Raw genomic sequence first — 10,629 nt, forward strand, 5'->3', positions numbered from 1 at the left:
GACCTTAATAGCTTTTGAAGGTTAAGACTGGCATAGACACGCACAGTCGCTTTCCCCTGGGTTAAATAATCAAGCTCTAGAATGTTCAGGCATATGCATAGAAGGGGAAAGACATACAACAGGGTACCCGAGGGTCATCTTTTCCGCCTAGAACTTCGACTGCCTATGGCACGTGCTGCCAGAGGAAGTGATGGGGGCAGTCATGTTAAGGACTATTAAACGGCACTTCGACAGATGGATATAGATCAAATGCGGGTACTTAGATTGCCTCGAATGGAAATCGTCAGCATGCATTTGTTGTGCCGAAGGGCTTTTCTCCTTTTCTGAGCAAACAATACCAGTGGTTCGAAATGAGCACCACGCGCAGACCACAACAGGAAAATTTTCTGTCTCATTCTGACAGTCCCTGCATCTTTCGCCGCCTTCCACATCTTCTTTCCAAATACACCCGGTCCTTCTACCTTCCCAACACTACACATCACAGCTTGGCGTTTTACTATCTGAAGACACGGGTACTGCAGCCATTTACTCCTTCTATACCAAATCTACAGCTTAAAGTATGAATTATCAAGGTGCCCTCTAAACCAGCTCGAACCTCCAGAGCGAAGGAAACTGCAGCCTGATGCGGAGTGGTTGCGAAGGAGTGCACTGAAACAAGAGGGAGGGGTGAGCACCTATAACATTGCTCTTCCTCTACCCACCGCCTCCCCCCCCCGTCCTACACACAGTCCCACAGCCGTAGCCTACGGTAGGCGCGTGAGGTCGGTGGGGAAGGGCGGAAGGATTCTGGCAAAACAAAAGTTGATGAAATCCGATGGTAAATGCTCGTTTTTTTCTTTGACGCACAATCTCCCAACTTCACCCTCCTATATCGCTCCCATCCTCGTGATTCCGCCTATTATTTGCACACATTCTCGTCTCTGTAACGGCATTGTTGCAGAATAGTAAAGAGTATCGGGGGCAGGATATCCTCTGCGTAGTGTAGGAGACACCGTGAATTGTGGGGAATATCCTTGCAGAGAGGACGTGAGTGTATGAGGGTAGGACACAGCCCGTACCTGGTTGAGAATATCGACTGATAGAAGGGGAAATGGGTGTGTGGACGTCAGCAATGATTCAAAAGTCATGTTAGTGAGGATTTGGTAGCAAACGCCTTATCTATGATCTTTCAGTAGATGGTTGGCAGGGTGGATATCTGTATCGTTATGACAGTCATCTTTGTGAGGGGCCGGGCAATGGTGAACAGCTGCAACCCTCTGACAGCCAGTCACGTGGAACGCACCCCACCTGCGTCATGCACTTCCATCCGGCCGTGACATATATAGAGCACGTAGCGCCCGCGTGCGCACACTTACACGCACTCCTACCGCACTTTCAGAATCACATAATACAGTCGTGATGTGCAACGCCCAGCCAGCGTGATACAGCGGTTGGATCTGCACATACAACGCAACGAACTGTGACAATCGGTCGGCTTTTACCTAAGGTAAGGGCCACCCGTCCCCTTTACCCTGACAGCACCGCGTAGACGATCGTCGAGAAAGGGGACCGGGCGGGGTTGAGGGTTGGGAGATGGGAAGATCCAGCAATAGACATAACCTTAGAGGATATTGTCAGTGAAGGAGAGTAGCGCACGAAAAATAAACAATCGAAATATGGGGCCGAAAGCCTTCATCAGGAGACTGGAGTGAAAGAGGAAAGTACGAAGTGGCATACAAGCGCCCTCCATCCCTCATTGCACCGACCACGCCCACTCTTTCCCCCGTCATCAATTTCCCACGTGAAGAAGACTGTGCTCACCCACCGGTCTTGTGCCGACGCCACACGTGGATAACATTTCTGGGGCGAGAGAAAATCCACAGATTCTGAAAATCCCAGCAATATACATGGAATGCTGGAGAATCTCAGCAGGCCAGGCAACATCTGTACCGAAATGTACAGTAGGCGTATCGCGCCGAACTTTCCGTCTCTCGCTCACGCAAGACTGCACTTTCGACAAGGGTTCCTGTTTGCAGCGTGACGCAGCCAACTCATGCTATTGAGTGTGCCTCATCCTCTCAAGAGCCCCGCTCCCTCATCCGAATCACCCTTACCTTGAACGCTCTCCTTCCTTACAATGATTCTAGACCTACCAAGTGAACACATCTTGACCCGTACACTCTTCCCCCACTGACACTTCACAAATGACTTTGGCCTTTCCCACTGACTGATCCCATCCTCGCTAGAATTCCGCCCCTCACATTGTCCACGGACTTTCTCCCACTGCTCTCTCCTCCTCCCAAACTCCACTTCTCCCTACATTCTAGATATCTTCTTTCTGCTGCACCCCTCGCTGTCTCCATGAATATCTCGCAATATATCTCTTTGACACTCACTTCAATGTTCCCAAACCCTTCAAAATTAAAAAAAAAATCTTTGATTAATCCCCTTTAGTTCTACCAGTCTATGAGTCTGTGGTGGCCAGTGCTATCATGTTTGCTGGTGTGTGCTTGGGCAGCAAGCTGACATGTAGCAGACACCAACAGAATCAACAAATTCATTCGTAAGGCCAGTGATGTTGTGGGGATGGAACTGGACTCTGGCGGTGGTGTCTGAAAAGAGGATGCTGTCCAAGTTGCATGCCATCTTGGATAATGACTCCTATCCACTCCATAATGTACTGGTTAGGTACGGGAGTGCATTCAGCCAGAGACTCATTCCACCGAGATGTAACACTGAACAGCATAGGAAGTCATTCCTACCTGTGGCCATCAAACTTTACAACTCCTCCCTCGGAGTGTCAGACACCCTGAGCCAATAGGCTGGTCCTGGACTTATTTCTACTTGGCATGATTAACTTATTATGATTTAATTACTTATGGTTTTATATTGCTATATTTCTTCACTATTCTTGGTGCGGCTGTAATGAAACCCAGTTTCCCTCGAGATCAATAAAGTATGTCTGTCTGTCTGTTTTCACACGCCCTCTTGAACCCTGCCCAGTGGCTCTGTTTCCAGCCACTGAGTGAGGGGAAATTGTAGAAAATCAGTAAACAAACAGTCAATCATATCAATGCAGCTTTATTGGCAAGCGACTTGTGACGTTCAGTGGGCGTGGCTGTCGATGGCCTCAGCCAGGTGGAACGTTGCTGGTGGTTGAAAACCGCAAACCCGTAACTTTTCGATGAGATGCAAGAGCGCTGGTATGCCGGTGCCTGGGGAAGGGGTCTGGTGTGATTGGGCAAACCTGTGTACAGGAAGCTCCTGTGAATTGCTATTACCAATCAGTGACTGAGCTGTTCGGTAACTGCTCTCCCCCGTGTGACTGGGCAGGGTAGGTTCTGAGGAGGTGAGGCGTAAACAGAGCAAGGAGAAGGGCTCAGGCAGCGTGCTCACGTCTCTCAGACCAAAGAGTCCAGTGTATCTTTACTCTTGTAGTTTTCCACGACGCTCAGCAGAATAGACTCAGAGGACTCACTGTCATGAGGAACGTACACTTCCATGTGGAGGTAGTTGGTTGGAACTCCAATGTCCACCTGCAGGAAGGCACTTGGTCAGAGAAGGACATGCTCCAACTTTCACCATGAACCCTTCCCGACCCTTCTGATCTCTGTCATCCTCTTCTCTCCCATGCATTCACCCTCACACTTCTCTGTCAGCCCTCTGTTCTCTACATCACTCCCAATCTCCATAACGATCCACTCTATCCTTTGCAATTCTGCCTGTCTCTATCACCATCTACCTCCCCTAAATGTTTCCCCGTCTACACCACAAACTTTCTCCACCACGCCCGTCCCATCTCCGTCAAATCCCTCCATATATATTGACCCCATCCCGTCTCCATTATCCCTTCTTTCCCAACTGCACTCATGATCTCCCTGAAGATCCAGTCGCTTCCCTGTACGATTCCATGAGTCCATTGCCGATTTCCTTCCCTATATCCCTTCCCATCTCCATCACATGCTCCCTCCCTTACACCTCTCTTAGTCATCGAGGCACTCTCTGTCTACTTCAAACCATCCTTCACATAAGCCGCATCCCACCTCCATCAGCCCTTTCCTCCCCCGAAATCCCTTAACGTCTGCATTACACCCTTAATGTCTACACCATTCCCCCTCGCCTTGACCCTTTTCTCCGCTGCACCAATCCTCATCTCGGTGATTCCCCAGTGTGGAAGGTTACCTTGATCAGATACATCGTCCCCGTCATGTCAGGGTGGTCCTGCTTACGGTAGATATTCGCCCTGTATATAGCCACCGTGGCGCGGATCATCTTCTCCACAACATCTCTAACCTGGTCAGGACGAGGAGCATAATTATCTGAAGCTCCATGAAGCGACCGCGAGAAGTGATTCGATGTCCACTGCTCTTCCTTTCCTCTCCCCATGTTCTTTCTCGCCCTACTTCCACTTCCTCGGTTTTTATTAACTCCCATCCTCCCTGCTCCCACCCACTTCTCTATATTTCCCCTACTCTTAATTCCTCCTCTCCCCTCTCTCCGTCCCTCTCCTCTCTCGACTTCCCCTGCTGATCCTACACTCGTCTTTCTTCCTTCGCTTGTTTCTCTTCCACCTCCTGCTCCCTATCTCTCCTCTTCCGTCTCCCTCCACTCACTGCCAAATTCTCTCCACCTCCTTCTCACCTTCCTATACCGTTCACCTCTTCTCTTTCTCCCTTTCAATCAGTCCTCTTTTTCCCTCTGTCCAACTCTTCCTTTATCCGTTCTCCCATCCCATCTCTCTATCTTCTTAACCCTCCGATTAAATTCCACATCCTTCCCGCTCTCCAGCCATACTCTTCTTCATCAACGAGACTCCTCTATTTTCCTCACACTGTATTAACCATTCTCCTCCTTTCCCCACGCGCAGTCCTACCCGATTCTCGTATCTCCCGTCTCTGTCTCCTCTCCTATATCGTCCCTCCTCTAACTCTCTTACCATTTAACGCATCTCTAAGTCCATTCAATTTTCTCCCTCTGTTTTTTTTTCTCACCAGCTCCCTGAAACTTCCTCTCTCTCTCTGCCCTTCAAAACAAGTAAATTAGGAGAGCGGGGGGTCGCGAGTAGTGAGATTTTTTTTCTGGAAATGTGGATAACTCACCTTATCTGCGATCATCTGGACAGATGCATCGGCTTCCTTGGGGTCTGACCATATTGGTGTTCTGTTTGCCTCCATGTCTCTCTCTATCACTCGCTGCTTTGTTGAAACTCTCTCCCTCACTCTCCTACGTCTCTGAGTCGCTCTCTTTTACAATATCTGTCCACAAGTCAGATCTTGCTTTTATACCCCTGACCCCTCCTCTCCATGCCACTCCTTCTCTCACTTCCTCCCTCCCTTTACTACTCAGCGATTCTGTTCCTCCCGTTGCACCTTATGGATTACTCTATCTCTCTCTTAGGCCATTTTTTATACCTACAACTACGCCGTCTCCGCTCCCCTGTCGCTTTCCCTCTCCACACACCTTCTGCCCGGATCTGGCCCTTTTCTTCCTCTCTTCCACTGTAGCTCTTCATTCACACTCTCTCCATTCTCTCTCCGTCTTCCCGTTTACTTCTCCACTAACCCTTCAGTCTCTCCTTTCGCTGTCGCCATTTCTCTCATTTTACAACCTCACCCCTTTCTACCCTTTTCTGCAATCATTCTCTCCCCCTCTGTCTCCCCGTTCTTTCTCATTCTCTTGTCCCTCATTCTCCACACTCTCTCTCGCCTCTTCCCCCTCACTACTCTCTACATCTTCCCCATTACTCTGCCTTTTATCTCCCCCATTTTCACTCACTCCCTTTCTGCCCCTCTTTCCAAGTTCCACATCACTCTGTGCACCATCTTCTTCTGCCGGCTACACTACGCAATCCCTTTCCTCACTTTTCCTGACAGTACTACTTCCTCTAATCTTTACCACACCCTTATCCATTCCCCTTTACTCCATTATAACTAGACATTTCAATTTTAATATGCTTCTATACGATTCACCTCCACCCACCACTCACACATTATAGTGAACTGCAGTGAGTAGTGCCACGAAACACTCCTCATAGGTCAGTCCTTTCATTCCTGGAATCATTCTAATGCACTTCCTCTGTACGGTCTGCAATGGCAATTGCCTTTTTCATCAATAGAGAGTGAAACATAATTTTCAATGCTCCTATGCACACACGCTGGAGACACCCAGCAGGCCGGCTCCAACCAACCTCCCTCACCACCACTCAAGACCTCAAACATTACTTCCAGATGAGATGACACTTCACCTGTGAGACTGTTGGGCTCATATACTGTGTCCGATGCTCCCGGTGTAGTCTCCAGCATGTGCGTGAGACCCGATGTAGACTGGAAATCGCTTCGCTGAACACAATCTTCTCCTTTTTTCTAAATAATCTATACTTTTATTCATTCTAGCGAAGTGACGTTGCAGTTTCCTATGCAAAATTCTATCTAACACTACTGTTCAATTCCTTCTGCAGTCTCTTTGCTCTCTCAACATCACCTGACTCTCTCGGTAACTGTGTAACGTCCGCAAAGTTTGCAACAAAGCCATCAATTTCATCATCCAAACCATCCAAATCGTTGACACATATTCTGAACTCTGACACGGATAGCCACTTTTATTCTGATATTTTGCCTCTTGCCAGACTGCCAATCTTCTTACTATGCCAGGTATCTCTCCAGTAATAGCATGGGTTCTTATATTGATTACCAGCCCTGGGTACGGCACCTTGTCAAACGCCTTCTGAAAATCCAATATTCAACCTCTAATCACTCTCCTTTGTTCAACCTCTCTATTGCTTCCTCAAATAATTTCCACAGATGTGTCAGACAGGATTCCCTTAAGGAAACTATGTTTTCTTTGGACTACATTATCATGTAGCTCCAGGTGGCTCAAAATCGCATCGTTCACATTGGGTTCATACATTTTCCCAACCCCTGAGGTCGGGCAAAATGGTCTATCTTGTCCTTTTTTCTACCTCACTGTTTTCTTAAAATGTTAAATTACTTTTTTCAAATATCCAGTCCTTTGGAACTATTCTAGAATAGAGCAACAACACACACAAAATGTTGGTGGAACACAGCAGGCCAAGCAGCATCTATAGTGAGGTCCTGACGAAGGGACGCGGCCCGAAACGTCGACAACGCTTCTCACTATAGGTGCTGCCTGGCCTGTTGTGTTCCACCAGCATTTTGTGGGTGTTGTTTTTTGAATTTCCAGCATCTGCAGATTTCTTCGTGTTTGCTAGAATAGAGTAATTTTGCATGAAATATAATACTGCGCCATTAAGCTCTTTCTTTCGGAAAACTGTGTTGTAGTTGCCCTAGTCCAGGTGACCTATCTATCTTCAGAAACTTCAGCTTCCTCATCAATCTTTCCTTAGCAATTGCAACTACACTCGTGGCAAAAAACATGATCTGGTATTGTTGTAGGAAAACATGGGATAAAATAAACACCCACGCATAGAACAACGTGGTCTTCGGATGCAATAACGTCCCCCACAAACATATTCACAAGAACACCTAGGTGTCACTAACCACATAAAAGAGAACAAAATCGACAGCAATAGACCACAGACCACATGTATGTAACAGCGTAGATACAGGAGCACAATTAGGCGATAAGGCCCAGCGAGTCTGTTCCGCTGATTCACCATTACTGATCCAATTTTCCTTCAACTCCAATCCATACCTTTTCCCTGTATCCCTTAATCTATCTATATCTGCGTAAAGAGGTATACAGACTTGGACCTCCACAGCTGCCTGCTGCAAAAAAAAAAAATCACGAACTCACCATTCTTTGGCTAAACGCATTCCTCCTCATCTTCTTTCTCAAAAGGAAACTGCTCCACTCTGAGACTCGGCCCTCTGGTCATAAGTTCGGGAAACAGGAAACACCCTCTCCACATCCACCTCATTGATGTCTTTCACCATTCCATAGGTTTCAATCATATCACCCATCTCTCCAGCGATTGCACCTGAGAACCAGCAATGTTCTTCATGTGGAGAACCATTCAATCCTGGAATAATTCTCAAGAACATCCTTTGAGCACTCCACAGTATCAATACATCTTTTCTGATATAAGGAACCCAAAGCTCGCTCACAATACTCCAAGTGAGGCCCCATCAGTGTTTTATAAAGTCTCAACTTTACATTCTTGTTTTTATATTCTCGTCTTCTTGCAATGAATGTTAGCATTGCATTTGCCGTCCTCACCACAGACTCAATCTGCCAATTTATCTTTAGGGATTCCTACACAAGGATTACCAAGTCCAACTTATTTTTTGCTACTTTCACTCCATTTATAAAATAGTCAACCACTTGATTACATCTACCAAAGTGCATAGCCATGCACATCACGTCTCTGCAGTCGATCTACCATTTCTTCGTCCATTTTTCTAATATGTATAAATCCTTCCTTAGATTTTCTACATCCTCAAACCGACCTGCCTTTACACCTATCTTCACATCGTCTGTGCACTTTGCAACAATTCCATTAATCCCTTCATCCAGATAATCGACATATAACGTAATCGGCCCTAATACTGATACAAATGGAACACCACTAGTCACTGGCAGTCAGACAGAATAAAGACAATTTATTCTCATTCTATACCTCCTGCCAATCAACCACTACATTAGTCATGCAAAAATCTTTCCTGTAACACTATGGGACAGTAGCTTGTTAAGCACTGTCATGTTTGGCAACTTGTCAAATGCCTTCTGAAAATCTGAACATCTTCTTCATCAGGTAACAATTATCTGATTATGAAGATGTTGAAGTCATTTTTAGGATGTAGTTTTGGGGTAACTGGAGGTACATGATAAAATAGGGTATGTTTCCCTTAATATTTGCATAAGGGAAAACGTTGCCTGACAAATTCATTAGAATTCTTTGAAGAAATAGAAATCTGACGAAGTGGTGGATGTTGTGTAGGCCATTGACAAAGCGCCACACATGATGCCGCTTAACAGATTAAGAGCCATTAAGATTAATTTCATTCAGCTGGCATTACATGACAGCTGAATGAAACTTCATCAGCATCGACGCTTAGGGTCGATAATTGTTTTACATTATTCCAGAACATGGACACGGGGAGCGGTAATTCGGTCTGTTACATACTTGCAGACAGTAATCGCACCTTCAGCTCACTACTCCACGTGTATATGGAGTGGGATCCAGGTCTGTCACGCCCTCTTTTTGTGGTTGTGTAGCTTATTTCTTGAACTCTGTTCCATTGTTACAACCTGCTGATGTGCGGCAAATGTTTCCTGATATATGACCATATTTGTGTGAGAATTAAGCCTTTTCCATTTACCTGGGTTGCTCAAGAATTGTACACTTCAGGTAAATCTCCCTTCAGAAGTTGCAAAGGTAAAAACCCAGGCAGTCTAATATTTGCACTCCATTAAAATATGGGATCTATTTATCATTGGCATGTACCGAGGTACGGTGGAAATCTTGTCTTATAAACCATCCATACAGATCAATGCAATGAAATGATATAAGGTAAAACAATAGCATCGTGTAACAAAGCACTATGATTACAGTGAAAATGGAGTGCATGTTGCGTGGGTGAACTGCATTTCACACGCTAACCTGTGTAATATATCTGCATTTATAGTACTGTATTGCGTAGTTACTAATAAATACTATTAGTCATTAGCAATACCAGACTCCAATGTGTTTTCAATTTCTGCTGGTTCGTTAATCCGTCACGGGGTACATGACAATGTATACCTATGGTTAAGGTCACATCGAGTTTCATTATGAAATCAGGAGTCCATCTTATATTGTGATCATTCAGTTTGTTTATAACTGCAGAATGGAAGACTTCCTTCAGCCCGGTGGTGTCTTTACCATTTTATTTTTAATCTTTGAGAGGGTGAAGATGGAGAATGTCCAGATCGGTAGGGAACTTTGATTGTGATGCCTTCTGTACTGAGGTACTGGGAAGTATAGACATAATCGACGAAGATGAGACTGGTTTTTGTGTTGTACTCAGTTGTGTCCATGGCACTTAGCAGTTCCTTGCATTACCCATAAGACGGAGTGAAGTAACTGGAATGTATATTTTAAATGGTGTGTTCATGAAATTTGGTACGGTGAGCTGGATATGTCCAAGTTCTTATTGTTAGTTCTTGTTTCATTAGTTTAGGACATTGTAGTATGTACTATTAATTCAGAACCTCTCTACTGTTGAAGGATCACCAATGATTACCATTGATTTCTTCTCCCAACTGGTCCTTGCTGCCCATTTGCTAACCTCAGCACAGCCTGAATTCCCATAACTTCAATGATATATATCAGCAATCCGTCCTTTGTCTTCATAGTGCAATAGTGGTTTGAAGATTGTTCTTCATTGAGTTTTCTAGGAATCGTTGTTTTTTAAAATTTAAGATGGAGGTATCAGAGAGTTCATTGAGTGTAGCAGGACACAGGGTAAAAACAGCCAGTGCAACATTAGTTTCACTGTTACAAACTGGCTGCTCGGTTGATTCTTGTCATAATGAAAGTCAGAGCATATGATACTGTTTGATATTTCCGTTTGCCATTATTTTTGCAATACACTTGCTCCATTGCCAAGGGGAACAGTCCGCCAGATCTGCAAGGAGTGTTGCACAATTTTATCGCTCTCTGGTCAAAAAACTCTGGCGTAGAGACAATGA

At 45.5% G+C, this 10,629-nt stretch overlaps 1 protein-coding gene across 1 annotated transcript; it reads right to left on the reverse strand.

The window, feature by feature from the left end:
* Positions 1 to 3,044: 3,044 nt before the first annotated feature.
* Positions 3,045 to 5,217, reverse strand: LOC140730050 (leukocyte cysteine proteinase inhibitor 1-like). Its single transcript, XM_073050196.1, has 3 exons — positions 5,079 to 5,217; positions 4,162 to 4,272; positions 3,045 to 3,515 (listed from the first exon to the last, which is right to left on the reverse strand). The coding sequence occupies exons 1-3, from the start codon at positions 5,151 to 5,153 to the stop codon at positions 3,381 to 3,383; spliced, it is 321 nt and encodes a 106-aa protein (XP_072906297.1). The 5' UTR covers positions 5,154 to 5,217; the 3' UTR covers positions 3,045 to 3,380.
* Positions 5,218 to 10,629: the final 5,412 nt, after the last annotated feature.

The sequence above is a fragment of the Hemitrygon akajei genome, chromosome 7, assembly GCF_048418815.1.
Source record: "Hemitrygon akajei chromosome 7, sHemAka1.3, whole genome shotgun sequence".
In the NCBI taxonomy this organism is placed as follows: Eukaryota; Metazoa; Chordata; class Chondrichthyes; order Myliobatiformes; family Dasyatidae; genus Hemitrygon; species Hemitrygon akajei.

What these genes read in the sequence shown, in the direction of transcription:
- LOC140730050 (XM_073050196.1), bottom strand. Translation starts at nt 5,153, where the DNA reads ATGGAGGCAAACAGAACACCAATATGGTCAGACCCCAAGGAAGCCGAT. An exon ending in TCCAGATGATCGCAGATAAG is followed by an intron (nt 4,273 to 5,078) that starts GTGAGTTATCCA and finishes CGTCCTGACCAG; the next exon opens with GTTAGAGATGTTGTGGAGAA. An exon ending in GGACGATGTATCTGATCAAG is followed by an intron (nt 3,516 to 4,161) that starts GTAACCTTCCAC and finishes GCCTTCCTGCAG; the next exon opens with GTGGACATTGGAGTTCCAAC.